The sequence below is a fragment of the Oncorhynchus mykiss genome, chromosome 29 (genome assembly GCF_057628025.1).
Source record: "Oncorhynchus mykiss isolate SJ-2025 chromosome 29, ASM5762802v1, whole genome shotgun sequence".
Taxonomy (NCBI): Eukaryota; Metazoa; Chordata; class Actinopteri; order Salmoniformes; family Salmonidae; genus Oncorhynchus; species Oncorhynchus mykiss.
Window position 1 is genome coordinate 21,236,986 of NC_143050.1, and position 27,355 is coordinate 21,264,340.

The 27,355-nt window shown below is 42.3% G+C and overlaps 1 protein-coding gene across 2 annotated transcripts in view; it reads right to left on the reverse strand.

The window, feature by feature from the left end:
• Positions 1-27,355, reverse strand: part of LOC110509890 (small conductance calcium-activated potassium channel protein 2-like) — a 35,824-nt gene that overhangs the window by 3,415 nt on the left and 5,054 nt on the right. The window contains exons 3-8 of one of the 2 annotated variants that reach the window (XM_090226800.1): positions 11,840-12,258; positions 11,314-11,455; positions 10,885-10,995; positions 10,558-10,685; positions 8,348-8,356; positions 1,055-1,160 (exon numbers count right to left, since the gene is read on the reverse strand). In XM_090226800.1, the coding sequence (XP_090082926.1) occupies positions 1,055-1,160; positions 8,348-8,356; positions 10,558-10,685; positions 10,885-10,995; positions 11,314-11,455; positions 11,840-12,258 (915 nt within the window). The remainder of the gene's footprint in view (positions 1-1,054; positions 1,161-8,347; positions 8,357-10,557; positions 10,686-10,884; positions 10,996-11,313; positions 11,456-11,839; positions 12,259-27,355) is intronic. The other variant, XM_090226799.1, reaches the window with a different exon arrangement.

Sequence of the window (27,355 nt, forward strand, 5' to 3'; positions counted from 1 at the left end):
TGTTTCCCTTCCCTTAATGTTTTTTTTGCTGCGTCAGGCTGTCTCTGTGCCAGGTCTTTCCCTAAGGTTTATCAACTTCTGTTTAGTGCATCACAAGATAAACACCATAGAGAGATTTGCTGAAACATAGCAATGTGTTAATTACCATCAAGGGGTGGTTTCCCAGGCACAGATTAAGATAACTCCTGGACTAAAAAGCCCTTTCAAGATTCTCATTGACCATGCATTTTAATCCAGGACTAGGCTTAATCTCAGTCTGGAAAACCAAACCTTAAGGTATTTGACAAACTGATGACATATAAATTACAGTTTTACTTACCTATCAGGGTGGGGATCCTGATCTCATAAAATAATATGCATACCTTTTATATAATCTTTAAAACCAAGATATTGTAGGTTTCCACTAACAACCAGGGTTGGAAATGCTCGGGAAAATGGGTTCCCCCTCAGAGATCGTTTTGACATGCAGAAATGTGCATCTTTAAATTTTCCTCTATCATTTTGGCATGAACTGAATTCAAGAATTTTACTTTGGAGGGTTCCCCATAGTGATTCTTCTCATTTTTCACCCCTTATAATATGCATATCTTTTTATCATCTTTGAAACCAAGATACTGTATGTTTCCATCAACAACAGTCCTGCATCTACCCTGAGTGCCAGTCTGTTTAATGTGCTATCATGCCAACTCCTTAACACTCATTGTCATGCCAATGACAGCAATGGAGTTGGCAAGAGCTCAAACAGATCTGGGACCGGGCTATCCTGCACCCAGTTCAAGAAGTGGAAATATATTGTGTCTTATTTTCTTCCAATGACAGTACACAACTGGTTCCTCTTAACATTCATATGAAAAAGTCTGTTTATTTGACACCTGTAGACTTTGTTTGTTTATATGAAAAGGTGTTACTAATTCACCCGATGCGTTGATATCACATGTATCAAATGGAATCCTTCAAATCAAAAAGTGGGTTAGATAGAGATCAATCCAAATGCACAACCAAACTTCACAACCAAAATAAACTGGAATATGTGACGTTTGTCAGTCCAGCTTACCTTTGCAAGGTCCACTAGTGAGTTTGCTTGGTCATTCAGCTTGCGTTGCTCCATTTTAACACTTCTCAATCTGAACAGAAGACCATTCAGAACCCAATAAATGTATCTATTTGGTAAAGATGGGTTTAACAGATCTGTGCACACAGAAGGCATACACATAGAGAGCACTCACTCCTAGGGCATGCACAGGATGTGTGTAGAAAATGCAGGAATTGGTTTAAGACAGTTTGATTGGTTGAGCTGCATGCAAGTGAAGACCAGAGTATAGAAGCTGCCAGAGAGGAGAATGTATATTACTGCAGTAAATCTTCAGCCCCTGAACTCTACAACAAAATAACATACAAGGGCTCAACTAGGGAGATAAAATCGCTTGCAATGGGATTTTGCTGAAATATAGGATTAAAGCAGTGTATATAAACTATAATAATAAAAGCTTAATCCAAACACTTGGGAGGTTTCTCCATTTTAGTGAATTATTTATTCCCTCAAAAAGCTGCAGATTGTTCAAGTGACAAGTCTTTTTCTATTTTGAAAATCAAAACAATGTCAATCAGAGCAATTCCACCTGAAGTTCCATGATAGCCAAACTCTATATAAAAGGGGATACTAATTCATTTTCAATTAAAAGTAGTTGAAAAACAAATACAGCATTGTAAAATATAATTAAATGATCAAAAAAACAAGATTATATTACTGAGCTTTATGCAGTATACCAGCGCATATCTTTGGACTGTGAGTGTAATATTGATAAAAGAGAAAATCCATCTGGTATATTATGTAAAATCACCTTAGTTACTGAGTACTGACAGTGATGTGCTGAATTGTTACATAGTGGGAAACTCATCCAGCTGGCATAAAGCTTTTCTGTGTTGGTGACGCAGACAGGTTAAAAAAATAAAATACCCCTCTTCAAGAGCCAGAGTAAAAATATTAACTTTCTTTAATCCATACAGCTGACTTAAATAATTCACATTTCCTGTTTAATTAGGGTACTAAGCAAGTGATTTCCACCCACACTAACTGGCACGTCGAAAACAGCAAATGTGCAGGACTCAGGACCACACTCGATCTTTCAAGATAACAGGAGAGCTTTTTTTCCAGCAACCACCCGTGCTGCATGCTAAATCAGAATGAGACCAACACACGGGGCGAGCTGGAGGTAGGACTGTAACATAGCCCTTGTGGTCAGCTTTTTCTTTCAGATAAAACCCAATGCTCTCAGACTAGCTGATGAGATAGGCTTTTGAGTTAGCGGGTCTAATTGGACTGTGTGAATTTGATGGTGTACAGCACAGTAGATCAAGGGGAAGAATATGAGGGGTCTGTAGTGGCTGCTAGATTAATCTATTCTCATTCAATGGTGCATCATTGTTAGTCATTCCAGTTCACAGGAAAAGATGTGTGGAGCTAGATGACAAGTTAGACCAACAGGGGGCACTATAAGTGCCACTGAAGGATCCTACAGGCAAAAGACGATGCCTCAGCAGCTAGTGACAGGGTAGCCGTATGGTCCAGAAGAAGCACATTCTAAAACGAGTAGCCAATGTTATTGCAAAAACAGCACTTTTATTGTTCAAGTAATCTGGCAAATTGAAAATAAAAAATGTACTAAAGTGTGAAAGACATCAGCATTAAAACGTTTGTGCAGCTGAGATGTTAGACTTGTCAGAATTCTCAATTTCACGGTTGGATGACCAAAAGCTGTCAAATGGTGTTGATGAACAAGGCAGGCAGGAAGCTGGGGTCAGAATATAAAAGCATCCTGCCCCCTCATACTCAATATTCTATGTCCTTCTGTGATTCAATGCTCCTGTGCGGTCCTGAATTTTCAATAGTTTCTTATTTGCTTTGCTATTCATCAGGGGGAAAACAGCTATGCTAAGCTTTTCAACACCCCTTTGAATTCTTTAAAGGAAGAATCTGCTGTTCAAACAATAGTGTGACCCCTCCACTGTTTCAAAAGCTGAGGGATGGGGTTGGAGAAATGTAACCACTCAAAATCATAGACAGTGCTATGGATTCAAGCACTGACCATCCATGATATAAAAATTATAGTTTTGAGGCTATACAGTGTTGGCTTACAATTACATTGTTTGTAAACAATGTTGGTTCGTTCTACCTCAAAGCACAAGAAAGAGGATTTCCACATCCACCAACTCAGATTGTGAAATAGTTTCTGCAGTTAGTAACATATACGATTAGCATTCCAGAAAAAGACTGTCTTGTTGAAATATCATTTAATCTCTTAAAAAAAGCTAATTGTTTGCATCCAAATTGGCCTTTCAATAACTATAGTACCCAAAATTAGGACCAAACCTCTTCTTACCAATGAGTAAGACACAAGGAATCCCCCCAAAAATCATGCCAATCCCACACCAACAACCAGTATACAGTATCAGTTCTCTGTTTGACAAGTAGCATGAAGCTGTGGCTTGGAGTATTACTTTTCCATACTATGTAATGTATTCACTGGTTATGTTTTTGTCCCCTTTTCAGAGAAATTAGTAATTGAAGTTGCTTGCATTATTTACCATGACGTAATAGGAAAGTACTAGGCTTTGACCACTAGATACCACTGTACCTGTTATACCACCACACATCAATGTTGCTGCTCTTGTGTTTATTAAATAGATCACATTTCCTTTGAAACTTTGGGTGGAAAACCTATATACACTGCTCAAAAAAATAAAGGGAACACGTAAACAACACAATGTAACTCCAAGTCAATCACACTTCTGTGAAATCAAACTGTCCACTTAGGAAGCAACACTGATTGACATTAAATTTCACATGCTGTTGTGCAAATGGAATAGACAACAGGTGGAAATTATAGGCAATTAGCAAGACACCCCCAATAAAGGAGTGGTTCCGCAGGTGGGGACCACAGACCACTTCTCAGTTCCTATGCTTCCTGGCTGATGTTTTCGTCACTTTTGAATGCTGGCGGTGCTTTCACTCTAGTGGTAGCATGAGACGGAGTCTACAACCCACAGAAGTGGCTCAAGTAGTGCAGCTCATCCAGGATGGCACATCAATGCGAGCTGTGGCAAGAAGGTTTGCTGTGTCTGCTAGCGTAGTGTCCAGAGCTTGGAGGCGCTACCAGGAGACAGGCCAGTACATCAGGAGATGTGTAGGAGGGCAACAACCCAGCAGCGGGACCGCTACCTCCGCCTTTGTGCAAGGAGGAGCAGGAGGAGCACTGCCAGAGCCCTGCAAAATGACCTCCAGCAGGCCACAAATGTGCATGTCTCTGCTCAAACGGTCAGAAACAGACTCCATGAGGGTGGTATGAGGGTCTGACGTCCACAGGTGGGGGTTGTGCTTACAGCCCAACACTGTGCAGGACGTTTTTCATTTGCCAGAGAACACCAAGATTGGCAAATTCGCCACTGGCACCCTGTGCTCTTCACAGATGAAAGCAGGTTCACACTGAGCACATGTGACAGACGTGACAGTCTGGAGACGCCGTGGAGAACGTTCTGCTGCCTGCAACATCCTCCAGCAAGACCGGTTTGGCGGTGGGTCAGTCATGGTGTGGGGTGGCATTTCTTTGGGGGGCCGCACGGCCCTCCATGTGCTCGCCAGAGGTAGCCTGACTGCCATTAGGTACCGAGATGAGATCCTCAGACCCCTTGTGAGATCATATGCTGGTGCGGTTGGCCCTGGGTTCTTCCTAATGCAAGACAATGCTATACCTCATGTGGCTGGAGTGTGTCAGCAGTTCCTGCAAGAGGAAGGCATTGATGCTATGGACTGGCCCGCCCGTTCCTCAGACCTGAATCCAATTGAGCACATCTGGGACATCATGTCTCGCTCCATCCACCAACGTCCGCCTCGTTGCACCACAGACTGTCCAGGATTTGGCGGATGCTTTAGTCCAGGTCTGGGAGGAGATCCCTCAGGAGACCATCCGCCACCTCATCAGGAGCATGCCCAGGCATTGTAGGGAGGTCATGCAGGCACGTGGAGGCCACACACACTACTGAGCCTCATTTTGACTTGTTTTAAGGACATTACATCAAAGTTGGATCAGGCTGTAGTGTGGTTTTCCACTTTAAATTTGAGTGTCACTCCAAATCCAGACCTCCATGGGTTGATACATTTGATTTCCATTGATCATTTTTGTGTGATTTTGTTGTCAGCACATTCAACTATGTAAAGAAAAAAGTATTTAATAAGAATATTTCATTAATTCAGATCTAGGATGTGTTATTTTAGTGTTCCCTTTATTTTTTTGAGCAGTGTATTTGGCTCATTATGAAAATAAATTGTCTGGTCAACCTCACAAGTCCTCTGAAGCAATTCAGTTTGTCCTTCTCTTTGCAACCTAATGCTTCCACCCAACTCTCCTTGAATAGTCCAACAAGTGGCATCTATCTGAGAGGACTATCTGTATGGCGCAATTCTCATATTAAGACTTTTCCAACAAGCCCAGAACCTTGATGGAGAAATGGGCTAGTGACTAAAATGTTGTGACAATCCTAATAAAATAATACATTGCATGGCAGTCTTATGTTTATCAATACAATTATCAGGAAACAGCTCTATATGTATTGGGATTAGTGACATTTCCATTTAACCCAATACCATTACAAAACACTATACAGTGTGTGTTTGGGACTGTTACCCGTGAAGACCAGTAGAGACCATAACATTGAAGCCATCAGAAATGCTGTAGCCTAATGGTTTGCTTGTTCTCAAGGAATGGTCTAACAGTAACGAAGCCAGAATTCTTTCAAAGTGAATAAACCACATACAAAGGGGCCATTTCCTGGACACAGATTAAGTGTAAAAGAAGGATAAACTGGATGGTTTTCATGGAGGACTGGCTTGAATTGTGACTGCAATTTATTTTCATCATAAGCCAAATCAATTGGTTTTCTACCCAAAGTTGCAAAGGAAATGTTGTGATATACAGTATTAAAACACAAGAGACCAGCAAAATGGATATAAGGGTGTGGCGGGATAGCAGGAACCACAGCATCTCGTGGTCAAATCCCTATACTTTCATACTACTTTATGTCAAATGATGCAAGTGACTTTAAAAACATGACCAAATTCACAATGAATAGATTACATAGTATGGAGAAGCAATACTCCATGCTGCAGAGTGATACTACTTGTCAATCATTGAAAACTGATATTGTACACTGGTCATTGGAGTGGGATTGGCATGGGGTGTGGGGGGTCAATGGGTGGCTTTTGGCATTTTGGGGGGATTCCTCATGCCTTACACATTAGTAGAAGTTGGGTCCAAATCGGATGTTGCGTACTATTATTATTATTGAAAAGTATATATTTTTATTTAACCTTTATTTAACAAGGCAAGTCCAGTTAAGAACAAATTCTTATTTACAATGACGGCCTACTCCGGCCAAACCTGGAGGACGCTGGGCCAATTGTGCGCCGCCCTATGGCACTCCCAATCCCGTCCGGATGTGATACAGCCTGGATTTGATGCAGTGCCTTAGACCGCTTCGCCACTCTGAATCCTATACATTTAAATGGCCAATTTGGGTGCAACCAATTTGCTTAATTGCTCTGCAATCAAATTACATTTAAACAAGATAGTGTTTCAGGAATGCTAATCTTACCTGTTTCTAACTACAGAAACGATTTCAAGAACAATCTGAGATGGTGGGTATCATGGCTTGCTGAAATGACATGGCGCAAATCTGTAGTAAAACAAGTTTATATATTTGGGTTCTAATGGGGTACAACAGTTAATTTATCAATCCCTCATGGGATTAGTTGATGTTCTTCAAGAATCAATGGGAATATTTAGTTCATTTAAAAGTAAAGAAAATGGATGTAGCAATCACAGATGGCCCCTTTAAGGCAATATCAACTGTGCTGCACCATATATTTTTTTGCGGTTGCTATCTTTGTCTTGACCTGTTTACCTCGCTGTAGGAAGACTGATGCTAATTAGTCTTCAGTGTAATGGGCAGGCCGTTCTGCTGCCTGACTCTGCCCTGCCTGTCTTACTACTGGGATTTGTGCTGAGGAGGAGAGAGTCTCACGCTGTGTCAGTTACAGCACAGCGTCTCTAAAGCAGGAGGCGTTCACGGAGGCTTACCCCGACCTTTGCCTCTCAGGTCGTGTCCCTGTTTCACACCCCCACTGAGTCGCCAAGCTAACGGACACATGCTGCTTCCTGTCCCGCTTCCTCCTGTACCCCTACCTTCCTCCCTGCCTCTAAAAGTGCAAGGGTGGTGTCATTATAAAGAGGACGCTCTGTGTGCCTGCGAAAAAATCCTCTCATCTTCTCCAACATATTGGAAGACATCTGGTTGTGTACATGCATCATGCTAGTTGTAGGCAAATGCATCACACCACTAAGGGTGTTACGAGCCATTACGCTAGACTAATGAGTGTGGATAGCTCAGTGCAGCTATGCATGTCAAATGCGTCTTCCTAAAATCGGTGAATTCTGCTGGTAGTCATAATGGCCACTGTCTTTATTGCTACCAGTCATCCAAGAGAAAAATGGAGGAAATGCAAATGTTACAGGCGTCACAATGGTTTCACAAGCCGAAAGATGACCCCTAGCCCTGGTTAATGTAGCTAAGGCAGATTGATGGGGGAGTATGCATTAACCTGGACAGATGTGTTCTATTCTGTAGTTATTACAGCAAGCCTCTCCTCTCCTCAAGCACCAGCGGTCATCCTTCGGTTCATGAAAGCACAGATTATTGGAGTTTAATCAGTGGATTTCTGATTAAAGATCAAATTCTCATCACATTCATGCAACAATGGAAAGAAAAACACCTTCCATCACCAATAATTGAAATTCATCAAGGGAAAGTTACATGGGAACATTAGCAGTGTATGTGTCTTCTCATTAATGAGGTGCACAGGGAAGGGGTTGGCATTGATGCTTAATTGGCAGATGTGTAATGCTTTGATAGATAAAAAGTAGGGCAGAATTGATCAAGAGGTCTTTGCTTTCTCTAAAGAGACCATGCTGGGTTTCTGTAGGCTAGTGCGTCATATTCACTTATTTTGGCCTTATCATCATGCTGTTCAGCTAATGATCTAAAAGAGAAATGAAAATCTTGACGGTGTTGTAACTGGCTATATAAATTTAAATATAGCGTCACAGACAAATGTACATTATGTGACATCTAATCAGTCATTGCTCGATGGGAAATCAAAATGTGTAGCTGTGGTATGAATTTCACTTATCAAATGAGGGAGTGAAATTTTTAGTCACATCATTGAGTCAAAAAGACAAGCTCTCATTTGCATGCACACACCATATCTGTAGCTACATGTTAGGCGAAGACTTACTTTCGAGCTCTATTGCATTGTGTCGACACAAATAGGAAAAAAAGGAAACATAAAATAGACAAAATAATTATTACAACATCAGATAAATGTGTCCAGATGGCAGGATCAGTCTCCTGCTCAGGCCTGGGTACTGCAACCCCAATCCCACTGCTGCCATTTTGAATAACAACAACACATACAAATCACAACACTAACATCAACTTAATACCATCATCCCTATCACCATCAGCAGCACCTCATAGCTATGCCTCACCTCAGGCTAGCTAGCTAAGTTGTCTAGCTAACATTTACCTAGGTTTTCCCCAGGATCACACCATTGAAAAAGCCTCACTTCAGAAGAACAAAGTTAACTCCTCCTCCCCTCAGATCTGTCCCCTACATTGGTGGAGGATCTTACAGGGTGATTGATCCAGCTCTGGCATAGGAACTATTCATACTTTTTCCACAATTGCCTCAAGACAGGTCACTGACCCCTCTCCAGCCCTCCACTTGAGGGATGAGCATGCTCCCAGGCAGACCCTGTATGTGGCCACTGACTCATCCCAACACACGGTGTGAGTACATCCACCCAGGCAAGCCACACTTGGAGCTGAACCCTGCAGCTGAGGCCACAGGCATCACTTGACTTAGCACACACCAGGAAGTGCTCTCAGAACCACAACTTCTCTGCTAAGACCCACTCCCTCTTCATACGGCTTACTGAGCCTGTACAAAAGGGGAGATGGACATGCCCTTGAACAAAGTGGTGGAAGTGGCATTTTACAGCTGAATCTGGTCCTGTGGAGATTCTGCCTAAACTCTGAGGGTTTCCTATTATTTGCTCGTCCTAAAGAAGAGGAGGTCGACATGATATGCTGTCATTACCACAAATAGCCCGAGGACATAATAACCCTGCCCGAGCAACTATGACAGAAGCCTATAAAACAGCTGCATTTTGGATGGGGGTTGCAGAAGCCAATACTCCCTTTCAAGAATAAAATATTTTAATGTCGTCATTGTATACGATGCATATAAAAAAAATAATCTTGAGCAAATTAAAAGCTGCACACAGGAGACCACACAGTTCAGTTAACACAGATAAAACATACAACACAGAAAAGTATATCGAAACAAAGAACAGTTTCACTGTAGCATCTGAATATAATCTGACCCTAATCATAATAATCATTTCAACCAAACCTGACCTCAAAAAGAAGAAATATCTCATTGAGTTTCATATGATAGTCAGTCGCTTAGTTAAAAGGTGGGGAATGCAGTGGTAAAAGTAGGCTTAGGTTTATAAAAAAAGAGAGAACATTAACATCAATAGGGTTTTGGAGATAGTCTCTGCTCTCTGTCTCAGAGACTACCTGACAAGTAACTGACTGATCATACAGGACTAAAGGAACCACACGGATGTGTAGGCCCAGAGGTCAGCATGACATCTGACTCCGATCTTAGATACACAACAGTCATGTTGACATGCAATAGAACTGGCAGGTCCTTACATCATGGTGATGCAGGATGAGATAGGGGGTGGGCAGAGAGAAGTTCTCCTGTCATCACTGAGAAGGCAGGTTAGTTTAGGTTGTGGTTCAAATGGTTTAGAGTTGTTATGAAGATACTGGATTGCACAACCAATAATTAAATGCCGATAAGTTATCTGCAATTGAGAAAGAGCTCCCAGTCCTTTTACATTCTTCTGATCAAATAAGTCAATTGCTTTCAATAAAAAGATTGAATGACTACTTTGCAATTCTTACCACATTTTAGCTAGTAACACCACTATGACACCATTATATTATAATATAGAATTTAACAGTTAGTATCAGAATTCTCTTACTACCAAGTCAACTTTGATGTTAAATAATTGACCTATGAGGGTTGGTTTCTAGACATTCTAGTAAATACTAATACAGCTAGCATGACTGCTACTATAATTCATTCCTTCTCAAAAGCTGTTAGGGCACTACTGACATGTTTTGGGACTAAATACTTCCCGACTCCATTCCAACTTATCAATATTACAAAACAATGGAGTGAAATGAGAAACAACAAAAGAAAGAAGGTCAACATTGTAAATACAGATTTGGGCTACAGGTGTCAAACAATTCAGATCTCAGGTTTGTATTATTATCTATGATACTGTATGACAAAGTGTGGGACTGCAGATACCAGTGTGTAATAAGTATTTACCACACTGCCAGCAGCGTTTCAGACAGGGTACCTACTGATGAATGGCTTGGAGGAATTTCCTCTGGTGCTTCCTGACTCTGGCATGGTCCATCTTCCTCACAAGTTTGGTGTTCTTGTAGATGAGCCAGGTCTCCCTCAGTACATTTGCAGCTGTGTTTTTCACCTGGCACACAAAGAGCACGGTTAGAAACACTGTTGACGGTAAACAAAATAGTACTCATGTAATGGAAAACATACTGTACTCATTTTCAACCATGCTCGGTCTTCCTGAAATAGAACACAATGGAGAAACGGGGGAGCTGAGATTTATTCCTTTCCAATGTTTACACTTAAAACCACAAGCAAGTGAAGTATTTCCTTACTCTTTTTGTCAGCTGGGTGTCCATCATAAAATTATGAACATGTTTTTCAGCTTTGGTTAACTCCAGTTTCTTTGCAACCACAGCCACTACCAAGGCTGTGCAGCCGGCTCCCTGGGAGGAACAAACAGACTGTTACATGTTGCCTGTATTTAGTCAGTTGCATTTGTTTTTTAACCTTATTAGAATAATAGGGAATTATGCTATAAACAAAAAGGAAATCACAGATTCTGACTTCTGATATCCTCTGAATATGAATGTATCCGCACTGCCACCCCACCAGAGATTTAAAAAATAAATATTGGCAGGTTTTAAAAAAAGTAATAAGACACATAAGGGCTGAATTTAAAGATATAACCTCATAAGCAGCACTGCAAAAGAGAGCACAGCTGTGGCATGAGAATGTAATGTCATTTCTGCAGTAGGGCTCACCATAATACCAGTGAGGAGACAGACTCCTTTTCCACAGTAAGTGTTGGGTACCATGTCCCCATATCCAATGGTTAGAAAAGTGATTGATATCAACCACATGGCTCCTAGAAAGTTGCTGGTTATGTCCATGTTGTCATGGTATCTGGAATGGAAGGTTCCAGATAAGTGTCAGACTGGAGTCAGCTTGCCAAATACTTAAACGTCTTATACATTATAGAAACATCTGTGCCTAATTCATGTGCAATATAAATAAGGTGTAAACAGATTCTCATATCTTCTAACAAGACGTAAACTATGGGCCATGATTGTCTATCTCTTGACATTTCCATGCAGAGAATCAGAATTAAATGCAAAATGGTGGTATTGCTGGGAATGTGTGGATGGAGCACTACATCTGGATGGAAGCCTAAAGTATGACGCATAACGAGTTAATGCCTGTTTCCCCAGCAAACCATGAAGCCTATTTATGGTTCATGCAGTGTTTTGTGCAGCATAGCGTGACTGTGATAGGGCAGCAGGTCCAGACCTCTCACAGGCCCTCACGGTCCACGCAGCGATGATCCACAACGAGATGGTAAAGACCAGCAACACGGTGCCAGGGCAGATGGTCATCAGGGTCTTCATGACGAAGCGTGTGTTGAAGTTGATCTTGTTAAGCGCCCCGATGCTGCGGGACGAGGCGTCTGTGAAGAGCTTGCTGTGGAGCAGCATGACGCGGGCGATGAGATACAGCCGTAAGAACATGGGGATGGACAGGATGATGTCCACGTCCGCGTCCGTCTTGGACGGGGTGTAGGAGAAGGCCAGGCGCGCTGTCCAGGTGAAGGTGTAGTTCCCTGGGATGGGGTGGATGGCGCACACCAGGATCTCCAGGCAGATGAAGAAGATGCGCTCGTAGGTCATGGCTATCCTCCAGTCATCTGCTGCATTGTCCACCATGAATAACTGAATAACAACATGGATGGAGGGGGAGAGGGAAACCGACAGAGGTTACTGAACAAGCTCTGGTTAGATGCAGCCTTGCATTTGAATCATGGTGGCATCAGACTAAATTGATCAAAACTTTAAACTTTACTACCACACTCAGTCAATGGAATTTCAGTTTCTGTCATGGCTGATTGGCATTCAGTGATTCCAATTATTAACTGTCAGCGTTCGCTACACTCTTCACAACATCTGTCACAGAAGTTTATGGGACCTCCTGCATGTGGCTATCATTTCCGATTCCAACGCATTAGACTGATGAGAACATCTGCCACTTCCCACATTGGTATAGGTCTCGTATTGCCTGGCCACAGAGCAGAAGATAGGCCACTCTACTGGGAGCTTCGATGTGGACGGATTTCAACACCTTTAATGACTCTCCTCTATCCCAACTCGTACACACTCACTCATGCATGCTGTACCCCCTCTCCATCTCATCCTTTCCCACTTGTCTCCTCTTACACACCCTTCATCTCTCTCACTCCAATCTAAAGCTCTCCACCATGCTACGGAGATGTAATTTATAGATCGCAGGTTAGAGGTTCTTTACCATTCGGTCATCCGATTTGCCACCAATGCTCCTTATAGGACACATCACTGCACTCTATACTCCTCTGTAAACTGGTCATTTCTGTGTACCTGTCACAAGACCCACTAGTTGATGCTTATTTATAAAACCCTCTTAGGCCTCACTCCCCCTATCTGAGATATCTACTGCAGCCCTCATCCCCCACATACAACACCCGTTCTGCCAGTCACATTCTGTTAAAGGTCCCCAAAGCACACACATCCCTGGGTCGCTCCTCTTTTCAGTTCGCTGCAGCTAGCGACTGGAACGAGCTGCAAAAAACACTTAAACTGGACAGTTTTATCTCCATCTCTTCATTCAAAGACTCAATCATGGACACTTACTGACAGTTGTGGCTGCTTTGCGTGATGTATTGTTGTCTCTGCCTTCTTGCCCTTTGTGCTGTTGTCTGTGCCCAGTAATGTTTGTAGCATGTTGTGCTGCTGCCATGCTGTGTTGTCATGTTTTGCTGCCATGCTATGTTGTTGTGTTAGGTCTCTCTTTATGTAGTGTTGTGTTGTCTCTCTTGCAGTGATGTGTGTTTTGTCCTATATTTTTAATCCCAGCACCCATCCCGCATGGCTTTTGGTAGGCCGACATTGTAAATAAGAATTTGTTCTTAACTGATGTGCCTAGTTAAATAAATACATTTTAAAAAATGGTCTCACGATTCAATGTTTCGATCTACCCTGAACTAATGACCTTATTGCCCCATACCAACAGATCCACCTACCCCTCGGTGTCATTCAGTGAGAGTGACCTCTGACTGTGTTTGTGATCTAGATAAACTAGGTATGGCGTTTCCTTCTTCATCCTTTTAAATACTTCTCTGCAGATGGAATAAATGCAATCTGACAAGCAATGCCGATAGTCTGCGCTATCCCGATAGTCCAAAATACGCACTCAGCCGCTCCCTCCCTGCACTCAAATCACCTCGATCTTTGGGTTGTGTATGGGGCTGTCACAACTGGCGGGAGATATTTCACAAAACGTTGCCGTCAGCAAATTTCAGAGAGCTTTCTTTCACTAGGGTATATCCATCGTGACTATATGCCATTCAATATCAAAGAAAATACAACAAATGACAAACCACATTTTAACTGAAGCCATCATATGATGCTTTGTGATTAAATGAATGGTGCTGCGTCTAGAGACATCTGGCCCTCCGGTGTGTGGGGGGGAAAAGATTATGCAAATATGTTTTTGATCTTTCTTCTGACTTTTCAAACAGCGTTTTCTTCCTGCTTCTGTTTGAGTATCTGTAATTGGTCCTGTAAAGTATGTGCTTTTCCATGGCTCCTCTCTGTGCAACACAGTGATCTGAACCACGAAATAAGAATTAAAGAACATTTTAAATTCAGGATGAATTCATATCAAACACAAAACCGAAGCAGTCTGAAATCCATCACATATCAGCCAAAATGTGTTAGCAGATCAGTCAAAAACATCAGAATGTTTAATAATTCAGATTTCCTGATGAACACAAAACCTTGGGAGATAGGTGAAGTCGCACATGATGACTTGACATCCTGCCAATCAACCCCCATTTAGAACTCCAGGATCCTTGATGGTGGAAAAAAGTGCTGTCCCATTCCTGGATGCGTAAATGGGATCAATGAGATGTATTTAGAGATAATAATACATGACAAAATGTTGAATCTTGAATCATTCAACACATATATATATATATATATATATATATCCCACTGCCAAAGAAAGCTTTTATTCCACATCTTTAGCTCAAGGACACCCTGACAATAACAAATGTACACCTCCAGGATTTTTGCGCTATAGTGCCACCCACACCAGACACACACGCACGTGCACTGCACATACTACAGCCCTCCAATCCCACAGGCACACTGACACTACAGCCACCTACACCACATTGCCACACAAAGAACATTCCACTTCAACATCCGGGCAAATTTCACACCCTCATTAAAGCTAACCTGCAGGCCAAACGCTTCCCACAGACAGCTGCAGGAAATTCCAAGCAGTTACGTGTACAAAACACTCCCACGCAACATCTCTACCAAATTCATTCATCAAAGCAACACATTTAAAAGGTTCCCCCACAAAGATCATTTTAAAGCACACAACTAAAGAGGCTTTTGCCCATACGTAGCAACATCTAGCTCCTTGAGAGCACTGACATCTGTCAGACTCTGAGGCTGAGAGACGCTGTAACACTAACCAGGCTCTCTGTTGGTATAGCCCTGCTTGTTAAGCCGTTCCAAGGGAGTGTAACTTAGACATGGAAACGCAAGCTGTTACTCCACTGTGTTGTGACAGACGCTTTCTTACTCTCAGACCTAAGTCATCAAAACAGCTCAGACACAATATCGTCTTTCTTACTCCCAGACCTAAGTCATCAAAACGGCTCAGACACAATATCGTCTTTCTTACTCCCAGACCTAAGCCATCAAAACGGCTCAGACACAATATCGTCTTTCTTACTCCCAGACCTAAGCCATCAAAACGGCTCAGACACAATATCGTCTTTCTTACTCCCAGACCTAAGTCATCAAAACAGCTGACACAATATCGTCTTTCTTACTCCCAGACCTAAGCCATCAAAACAGCTCAGACACAATATCGTCTTTCTTACTCCCAGACCTAAGTCATCAAAACAGCTGACACAATATCGTCTTTCTTACTCCCAGACCTAAGCCATCAAAACGGCTCAGACACAATATCGTCTTTCTTACTCCCAGACCTAAGTCATCAAAACAGCTGACACAATATCGTCTTTCTTACTCCCAGACCTAAGTCATCAAAACAGCTGACACAATATCGTCTTTCTTACTCCCAGACCTAAGCCATCAAAACGGCTCAGACACAATATCGTCTTTCTTACTCCCAGACCTAAGTCATCAAAACAGCTGACACAATATCGTCTTTCTTACTCCCAGACCTAAGTCATCAAAACAGCTGACACAATATCGTCTTTCTTACTCCCAGACCTAAGCCATCAAAACAGCTCAGACACAATATCGTCTTTCTTACTCCCAGACCTAAGTCATCAAAACAGCTGACACAATATCGTCTTTCTTACTCCCAGACCTAAGCCATCAAAACGGCTCAGACACAATATCGTCTTTCTTACTCCCAGACCTAAGTCATCAAAACAGCTGACACAATATCGTCTTTCTTACTCCCAGACCTAAGTCATCAAAACAGCTGACACAATATCGTCTTTCTTACTCCCAGACCTAAGCCATCAAAACGGCTCAGACACAATATCGTCTTTCTTACTCCCAGACCTAAGTCATCAAAACAGCTGACACAATATCGTCTTTCTTACTCCCAGACCTAAGTCATCAAAACAGCTGACACAATATCGTCTTTCTTACTCCCAGACCTAAGCCATCAAAACGGCTCAGACACAATATCGTCTGCACACAGCACAAAAAGCTCTCATTTTAATAAATAATAATGGCAACAACTTCATGTGACAAAAGTGTTTTGAAAGTTTGTTGCTTTAAAACAATGTAATTAAACATTTAAAACTCGGTTACATAAGGAAAGCCTACTTGGTTGGTAAAAGCAATTATGGTAATGGAGGACCTGAAATACAATACTCGAGCTCTTTACCTCTCAGCATTAAATATTCCATGCCAGTAGCAGAAGCACTAGTTATGAGAGGGAGGTGTATGACTTACATCTGCAGCTGATAACCTGGAATTATGTATGTGGAATAAAGGACAGCAGTCATGTCTCTTTCTACAGTATATCATATGCACATAATTGATAACTTGTCTAGGTTATATCCTGCTAGAATAAACTAGATTGAAGGGGTTTATGGCTTACAAAGTTTAAAAGACCCTCAATGCTACAACAATAGTCTGTCCTATGATCCTTTCAATGCTAGTTAAGGATACTATAGACACCACGTTTCATATTCGATTTAATAGCTACTAAAAGGTGAGATGTGTTTTTATTTTAATTCTGGTGGCGCTATGCATACACAAGCTTATTAGCTAGCTAAACTCAAGACCCTGTCTTTCAAAGATAATTCGTAAAAATGCAAATAACTTTACAGATCTTCATTGTAAAGTGTTTAAACACTGTTTCCCATGCTTGTTCAATGAACCATAAACAATTAATGAATATGCACCTGTGGAACGGTCGTTAAGACACTAACAGCTTACAGACGGTTGGCAATTAAAGTCACAGTTATGAAAATCTAGGACACTAAAGAGGCCTTTCTACTGACTCTGAAAAACACCAAAAGAAATATGCCCAGGGTCGCAGCTCATCTGCGTGAACGTGCCTTAGGCATGCTGCAAGGAGGCATGAGGACTGCAGATATGGCCAGGGCAATAAATTGCAATGTCCATACTGTGAGACGCCTAAGACAGCACTACAGGGAGACAGGACGGACAGCTGATCATGCTCACAGTGGCAGACCACGTGTAACACCGCCTGCACAGGATCGGTACATCCGAACATCACACCTGCGGGACAGGTACAGGATGGCAACAACAACTGTCCGAGTTACACCAGGAACGCACAATCCCTCCATCAGTGCTCAGACTGTCCGCAAAAGGCTGAGAGAGGCTGGACTGAGGGCTTGTAGGCCTGTTGTAACGCAGGTCCTCACCAGACATCACCGGCAACAACGTCGCCTATGGGCACAAACTCACCGTCGCTTGACCAGACAGGACTGCCAAAAAGGGCTCTTCACTGACGAGTCGCGGTTTTGTCTCACCAGGGGTGATGGTCAGGTTTGTGTTTATCTTCGAAGGAATGAGTGTTACACTGAGGCCTGTACCTTGGAGCAGGATCGATTTGGAGGTGGATGTCTTCCCTGTAGCGTTGAGATTGTTGCCTGCAATGACAACAAGCTCAGTCCGATGATGCTGTGACACACTGCCCCAGACCATGACACACTGCCCCAGACCATGACACACTGCCCCCGGACCCTCCACCTCCAAATCGATCCCGCTCCAAGGTACAAGCCTCGGTGTAATGCTCATTCCTTCGAAGATAAACGTGAATCCGAGACAAAAACGCAATTCATCTGCGGCAGTGTGTCTCGCAGCATCATTGGACTGAGCTTGTTGTCATTGCAGGCAATCTCAACGCTATGCGTTACAGGGAAGACATCCTCCTCCCTCATGTGGTACCCTTCCTGCAGGCTCATCCTGAGATGACCCTCCAGCATGACAATGCCACCAGCCATACTGCTCTTTCTGTGCGTGATTTCCTGCAAGACATGAATGTCAGTGTTCTGCCATAGCCAGCGAAGAGACCGGATCTCAATCCCATTGAGCACGTCTGGGACCTGTTGGATCAGAGGGTGAGGGCTAGGGCCATTCCCCTCAGAAATGTCCGGGAACTTGAAGGTGCCTTGGTGGAAGAGTGGGGTAACATCTCACAGCAAGAACTGGCAAATCTGGTGCAGTCCATGAGGAGGAGATGCACTGCAGTTCTTAATGCAGCTGGTGGCCACACCAGATACTGACTGTTACTTTTGACCCCCCTTTGTTCAGGGACACATTATTCCATTTCTGTTAGTCACATGTCTGTGGAACTTGTTCAGTTTATGTCTCAGTTGTTGAGTCTTGTTATGTTCATACAAATATTTACACATGTTAAGTTTGCTGAAAATAAACACAGTTGACAGTGAGAGGACATTTTCTTTTTTTTGCTGAGTATAGCTAGCTAGTTGGTTCAACGTTAAGCCAGCTCTGAAGTCCAAAGATACAGAACTGGTCCTCCGTAGGTATAGTTATGTGTGCCTAATTCATATAAGATGCCCAGCGCTTCAAGGCAAGCCTCCTCCTCCACTCTCTCTTGCTCTCTCGTCTGTCCAATTGCATGTAAATAGCTTGCCCCCTCCAAAGCAAGCTGCTCTATCGGAAGTAATTTAATGTGGAGCTAAATGTTTTTAATAACAAATATTTTGGAGGTTTAAAACAGAACAGAAAGGAATTATATAAACCAATAATTTTGATTCCAACTCCTGCTTTAAAATGTAGATAGCCTCAATGGCGCTGCCCATGCTGTCACGGCACAGATACAAAGATGAGTCCTCTATCTATCTCTGTGGCCTGTTGTTCACACGTGTATCTGCCCTCTTATTGGCTAGAATGGTCCCACCTGATCTTGCCTCCTCCCATCTGCGTTCCATCTCTAAGGACATATATTTACATTGTTAGAGCAGTCACTCAAATATCTTGTCAATATAATAGATAATCTTTGCTATGGTTTGTAAACCAAGGAGTAAGTTCATATCCAGGAGCCAAGATTTTATACCAGAACATTGGTCCCAAGATCCAGGCCCATGAGACCATGACAAGTTAAAGACTGAATTTGTGGTCTTGAGTGGTCTCAAGATCAAGAGCACTAGATAAAGAGTCCATGGGCCCTTTCTTCAATTGTAAGAAACTCAAGTAGAGTAAAGTAGAGCACTGTACAGTAGAGTACCGTACAGTACGAGTACAATAAATTAGGGCACAATGTAGTGGAGCACACTACACTACAGTACAGTAGGTTACAGTATAGTAAAGCACAGTGCAGTAGAATACCGTAAAGTAGGGTACAGTAGAGTACAGTACAGTATAACACATTATAGATGTCAATATGTTTTGGCCAAATAGCTGTTGGATGGTTGGAGCCCCGCTGCTGGCTATGCATCTCAATACTCTACACCTTTTCCTGAAGTGTGCACTTGTCCACTACACACATGCTGGTCTTCTGTAGATCAGTTGGTAGAGCATGCAACTTTAAATTGGAGACAGCACAGGCACTTCATTGAGGCTGTCACAGAATCCATCTCTATGGTGTCAATTGTTTCAGGTGTAACCATTTCATTTTGGACAATTTTGGCTTATTTTGGACTTTAAAGAATCCCTATAGCTAACATATGGCTGGTTATCTTTCATTTGGACAGATGTACAGTGCATTCGGAAAGTATTCAGACCCATTGACTTTTTCTACATTTTGATACGTTACAGCTTTATTCTAAAATTGATGAAATTATTTTTCTTCTCATCAATCTACACACAATCCCTCATAATGACTAAGCAACAACGTTTTTTTTTTGTCAATTATAAAATATAAAACAAATACCTTACTTACATAAATATTCAGACCCTTTGCTATCAAAATTGAGCTGAGGTGCATCTTGTTTCCATTGATCATCCCTGAAATGCTTCTACAACTTGATTGGAGTTCACCTGTGGTAAATTCAATTGATTGGACATGATTCGGAAAGGCACACACCTGTCTATATAAGGTCCCACAGTTGACAGTGCATGTCAGAGCAAAAACCAAGCCACGAGGTCGAAATAATTGTCGTAGAGCTCTGAGACAGGATTGTGTCGAGGCGCAGATCTGGGGAAGGGTACCAACAAATGCCTGCAGCATTGAAAGTCCCCAAGAACACAGTGGCCTCCATCATTTCGAAATGGAAGAAGTTTGGAACCACCAAGACTCTTCCTAGAGCTGGCCACCCGGCCAAACTGAGCAATTGGGGGAGAAGGGCCTTGGTCAGGGAGGTGACCAAGAACCAAATGGTCACTCTGGCAGAGCTCCAGACTTCCTTTGTGGGGATGGGAGGATCTTCCAGAAGAAAAGGCCATCTCTGCAGCACTCCACCAATCAGGCCTTTATGGAGTGGCCAGACAGAAACCCCCCCTCAGTAAAAGGCACATGACAGCCCGCTTGGAATTTGCCAAAAGGCAATGGGGACTCTGACCATGAGAAACAAGATTCTCTGGTCCAATGAAACCAAGATTGAACTCTTGGCACCTCCCTACGGTGAAGCATGGTAGTGGCAGCATCATGCTGTGGGGATGTCGTTCAGCGGTAGGGACTGGGAGACTTGTCAGGCTTGAGGGAAAGATGAACAGAGCAAAGTCCATAGAGATCCTTGATGAAAACCTGCTCCAGAGCACTCAGAACGTCAGACTGGGGCGAAGGTTCACCTTCCAACAGGACAACGACCCTAAGCACACAGCCAAGACAACGCTGGAGTGGATTCGGGACAAGTTTATGAATGTACTTGAGTGACCCAGCCAGAGCCCAGACTTCAACCTGATCGAACATCTCTGGAGAGACCTGAAAATAGCTGTGCAGTGACACTCCCCATCCAACCTGACAGAGCTTGAGAGGATCTGCAGAGAAGAATGGGAGAAACTCTCCAAATACAGCTCTCCTGTCTCAGCCTCCAGTATTTATGCTACAGTAGTTTATGTGTCGGGGGGGCTAGGGTCAGTTTGTTATATCTGGAGTACTTCTCCTGTCCTATTCGGTGTCCTGTGTGAATCTAAGTGTGCGTTCTCTAATTCTCTCCTTCTCTCTTTCTTTCTCTCTCTCGGAGGACCTGAGCCCTAGGAACATGCCCCAGGACTACCTGACATGATGACTCCTTGCTGTCCCCAGTCCACCTGGCCGTGCTGCTGCTCCAGTTCAACTGACCTGAGCCCTAGGACCATGCCCCAGGACTACCTGACATGATGACTCCTTGCTGTCCCCAGTCCACCTGACCGTGCTGCTGCTCCAGTTTCAACTGTTCTGCCTTATTATTATTCGACCATGCTGGTCATTTATGAACATTTGAACATCTTGGCCATGTTCTGTTATAATCTCCACCCGGCACAGCCAGAAGAGGACTGGCCACCCCACATAGCCTGGTTCCTCTCTAGGTTTCTTCCTAGGTTTTGGCCTTTCTAGGGAGTTATTCCTAGCCACCGTGCTTCTACACCTGCATTGCTTGCTGTTTGGGGTTTTAGGCTGGGTTTCTGTACAGCACTTTGAGATATCAGCTGATGTACGAAGGGCTATATAAATAAATTTGATTTGATTTGATACAGGTGTGCCAAGCTTGTAGTGTCATACCCAAGAAGAGCAATTGTCAAATGCCTGAAGGTACCACATTCATCTGTACAAACAATAGTACGCAAGTATTAACACCATGGGACCAGACAGCCGTCATACCGCTCAGGAAGGAGACGCGTTCTGTCTCCTAGAGATGAACGTACTTTGATGCGAAATGCTCAAATCAATCCCAGAACAACACCAAAGGACCTAGTGAAGATGCTGGAGGGAACAGGTACAAAAGTATCTATGTATATCCACAGTAAAACGAGTCCTATATCGACATAACCTGAAAGGCCGCTCAGCAAGGAAGAAGCCACTGCTCCAAAACCGCCATAAAAAAGCCAGACTACCATTTGCTACTGCACATGGGGACAAAGATCGTACTTTTTGGAGAAATGTCCTCTGGTCTGATGAAACAACAATAGAACTGTTTGGCCATAATGACCATCCTTATGTTTGGAGGAAAAAGGGGGATGCTTGCAAGCGAAAGAACACCATCCCAACCGTGAAGCACGGGGGTGGCAGCATCATGTTGTGGTGGTACTTTACTGCAGGAGGGACTGGTGCACTTCACAAAATAGATGGCATCATGAGGAGGAAAAATTATGTGGATATATTGAAGCAACATCTCAAGACATCAGTCGGGAAGTTAAAGCTTGGTCGCAAATGGGTCTTCCAAATGGAAAATGACCCCAAGCATATTTCCAAAGTTGTGACAAAATGGCTTAAGGACAACAAAGTCAAGCTATTGGAGTGGCCATCACAAAGCCCTGACCTCAATTTTTTTCTATAGAACATTTGTGGGCAGAACTGAAAAGGCGTGTGCGAGCAAGGAGGCCTACAAACCTGACTCAGTTACACCAGCTCTGTCAGGAGGAATGGGCCAAAATTCACCCAACTTACTGTGGGAAGCTTGTGGAAGGCTACCCGAAACGTTTGACCCAAGTTAAACCATTTAAAGGCAATGCTACCAAATACTAATTGAGTGTGTAAACTTCTGACCACTGGGAATGTGATGAAAGAAATAAAAGCAGAAATAAATAATTTTCTGTACTATTATTCTGACATTTCACATTCTTAAAATAAAGTGGTGATCCTAACTGACCTAAGAGAGGGATTTTTTAGTAGGATTAAATGTCAGGAATTGTGAAAAATTTAGTTTAAATGCATTTGGCTAAGGTGTATGTGAACTTCCAACTTCAACTGTATTAGATTTTTGGTAGTGACCCCTCTTAAAAATACATTAAGATTCAGGGTTGCAATCCCATCTCCTGGTGATATGTGTAGTGTTGTGGCTTAAGGCACATTCATTCTGCTGTCTTTTAAAGTGTGTGCTTCGGTAGTGACATCAAAAGTGGGGACAGCATTTTTCAGAGATTTAAAAAAAAAAAAAAAAAAAAATAATTAGATCAGTATCTTTCAGTGTAATCATAGATAAACTCAAGATGTTCTATTGAAATAAGTGTTTAAAAAAATCACTGATTGCTTTATTTTCAAACATGAAGTTTAGGAGTCACGGATTGGGACAGCCACCTCTCAATAGAAATAGGTGTATAAACACTGACTTTGAACTATATTTATTTAACAAAATGTTTGTTATTGCCTTGGATAGAGCTAGAACACATCATGGTGTAAATAAATGTTCTAAGTTTGGAGACTTAACTGTTTTTTAAATTGTTTTTTGGGGGTGGGACAGCAATATACACCACTTACGTTGAATCACCCATATAATAATAATAATTAGGTGGGTGCTTATATTTGTCCAATTTCACACATGTACAACTGTGTATTAGTACATGTGTGAATTGGAAATGTGTTTTTTGCATATCCCAACTCCCCCTGAGACACCCTCAGAGATTGAGGTCATGGCCAGTGTCAGCCATTATCAACAACGACCCTGGAGCAATTAGGGTTAAGTGCCTTGCTCAAGGGCAAATAAACAAGCAACCTTTCGATTTAATGACGCAACACTCTAACTGCTCGGCTACCAGCCACTCATATAGGAGTTCAAGCAGACTGGGTTGGTTACTGGTTTCAGAATCCTCAATATAACTAATGGAGTCCAGCTCAATATTTAATCTGTGTAATGTGGAGATAGGAACATATATCTTGTAACTGAGACAAACAAATCGCTCAATCTCATTAGGGAATTAGGTTGAGAGGTTCAGCCCAATAAGGAATGAATGCAATGGTTTATTTATGATCTCAAAGTGAGGCACTAAGAGGCCACTTTGCTGAGTAAATCTCAAGCTGTAGGTTACATTTTCATTGCATCTGAAATCAAGTGATTACTTGATATCATAGTTTCTCTAAGTGTAGCATTTAATTGAAATTCAAAAATATCTGAAACTATCTGAAAAGAGAATATCATAAGTAAATGTCTCTTTGTTTGGATTGCTCTAGCTGGAGACATGTTTCTCATATAAATGATATAACATCTATGTTTCTGATCATATATAGTGCATGGGGTAGCAAACATGATCAACCATTTCAGACACAGAGAGAGTACAGTTGAAGTCAGAAGTTTACATACACTCAGGTTGGAGTCATTAAAACTCATTTTTCAACCGCTCCACAAATTTATTGATAACAAACTCTAGTTTTGGCAAGTCGGTTAGGACATCTACTTTGTTATTTGTTACTTTGTTATTTTTCCAACAATTGTTTACAGACAGATTATTTCACTTATAATTCACTGTATCACAATTCCAGTGGGTCAGAAGTTTACATACACTAAGTTGACTTTGCTTTTGAACAGCTTGGAAAATTCCAGAAAATGATGTCATGGCTTTAGAAGCTTCTGATAGGCTAATTGACATGATTTGAGCCAAATGGAGGTGTACCTACGGATGTATTTCAAGGCCTACCTTCAAACTCAGTGCCTCTTTGCTTGACATCATGGGAAAATCAAAAGAGTTCAGCCAAGACCTCAGACATTTTTTGTTGTTGACCTCCACAAATCTGGTTCATCCTTGGGAGCAATTTTCAAATGCCTGAAGGTACCACATTCATCTGTACAAACAATAGTACGCAAGTATAAACACCATGGGACCACGCAGTCATCATACCGCTCAGGAAGGAGACACGTTCTGTCTCCTAGAGATGAATGTACTTTGGTGCGAAAAGTGCAAATCAATCCCAGAACAACAACAAAGGACCTTGTGAAGATGCTGGAGGAAACAGGTGCAAAAGTATCTATATCCACAGTAAAACGAGTCCTATATCGACATAACCTGAAAGGCCGCTTAGCAAGGAAGAAGCCACTGCTCCAAAACTACCATAAAAAAAGCCAGACTATGGTTTGCCACTGCACATGGGGACAAAGATCGTACTTGTTGGAGAAATGTCCTCTGGTCTGATGAAACAAAAATAGAACTGTTTGGCCATAATGACCATTTGTTATGTTTGGAGGAAAAAGGGGGAGGTTTGCAAGCCAAAGAACACTATCCCAACCGTGAAGCACGGGGGTGGAAGCATCATGTCGTGGGGATGCTTTGCTGCAGGAGGGACTGGTGCACTTCACAAAATAGATGGCATCATGAGGATGGAAAATTATGAGGAAATATTGAAGCAACATCTCAAGACATCAGTCAGGAAGTTATAGCTTGGTTGCAAATGGGTCTTCCAAATGGAAAATGACCCCAAGCATACTTCCAAAGTTGTGACAACAAAGTCAAGGTATTGGACAACAAAGTCCAATACCTTGGAGTGGTATTGGAGTGGCCATCACAAAGCCCTGACCTCAAACCTATAGAATTGTGGGCAGAACTGATAAAGCTTGTGCGAGCAAGGAGGCCTACAAACCTGACTCAGTTACACCAGCTCTGTCAGGAGGAATGGGCCAAAATTCATCCAATTTATTGTGGGAAGCTTGTGGAAGGCTACCCGAAACGTTTGACCCAAGTTAAACAATTTAAAGGCGATGCTACCAAATGCTAATTGAGTATATGTCAACTTCTAACCCACTGGGAATGTGATGAAAGAAATAAAAGCTGAAATAAATAATTCTCTCAACTATTATTCTGACATTTCACATTCTTAAAATGAAGTGGTGATTCTAACTGACTTAAGACAGGGAATTTTTACTAGGATTAAATGTCAGGAATGGTGAAAAACTTAGTTTAAGTGTATTTGACTAAGGTGTATGTAAACTTCCGACTTCAACTGTATCTGTGTCCTTGAAAGCCTGTTTGTTCAGTGAAAGCATTGAGGTCACCAGCCAGCAATGGCTATCTGACTCCAGTCTGACGTCTCAGGTTGAGGACAGATTTCACTGTGAGAAACGCATAGCATCTCCTGCAGTAACACAATGGTGTCTCTAATACACACACAGGACACACACACACACACACACACACTAAGCTAGGCAAGGCTGACTTTAGTCACGACAGATTGACAGCTGGGACTCAACCTATTATTATGACAACCATTTGAAGGAAGGGTCGATTTCTGTGATTACATAAAACTGTACATGGCCACTGTATTGGCCTTTACATAAAAGCCTCTTGGCAAATAAACATTAACTCAAGGAGAAACCAAAGTCACATTTCAAAGTGTCCCTCACAGTCCTTTTTAAAGTAATCAAACATCTTAGAGAGGGCAAACGACATGCTTAGAGCATTTCTCTTGATAATATGAAACCTTAATAGTGACAGTGACAAATCTAAATCAGAGTACAAATCCAGCTTCCAAGCTGAGCTAAGTTCACACACCACCCTAGTCGGCTGCCTGCCACCAGAGGAAACAAAGGACACAATTATTATAGATTACTAGCTGTCACCAAAAGACATATGACATCTGTATCATACCTTGAACAGATTGTATTACCTGAAATAGCATATCCTACAACATTTGTCGATGCTTGCTGACGTTTAAATCCAGAATAGTGGATAGAAAAACAGAGGATGGCTTCTAATTGCATAGAGAGGTCTGGAGGGTCTCTGAACCTTGAAACATCACACTGAGAAGACGGAGAGAAATCCTTTTACTGTACCATGTCACCAATCCTTGCTATCATGTACAATGTGTGTCCCCTAAGCCTGCCTGTGACAGTCTGTGTCCAGGAGATGTCCTCTGACTGACCTTGGGACATTTCAGACACTGAAAACAAAAGGGGTGTCCATGTACTGTCAAAGCAGCCCAGAAAGGTGTGGAAGTCAACTCTTTCCAGCTTATACAGTTGGGACAAGTAGATGACTTTCAAGAAGCTAGTGTAGAGTGTGGGCACCTCTCTTCAGTCTGAACTATGCATCTATATTTGACAGACAACTGTGAGTACAGATGGATGCGCATGCATAATCTATCTCACTGAGGATGGAAAATAGCCCATACAAAGAGCAGGATAGGGTGCAAGCTCTGCGCTAGAGCGATATACCAATACTACCACTACTGATACAGCTGCAAGCAGCAATAAAAGATCCATTGAGTGGGGCCACAACCTGGGTGACGAAGGATAGTGTTGAGTAATAATATAGCTTCAAACAGTAGATATGGAATTTAAGTGAGAATCACTAGCCAAGGTTAGAATTGCGATATCGAGTCATATACCAGTCTGAATAAGACTGAAGGATATGAAAATCTAACAACTGAATGTAAACTACACGTATCAATCTGATGTTTCTAATTTAAACAAACATATTGCAACCCATTTTACTTTGA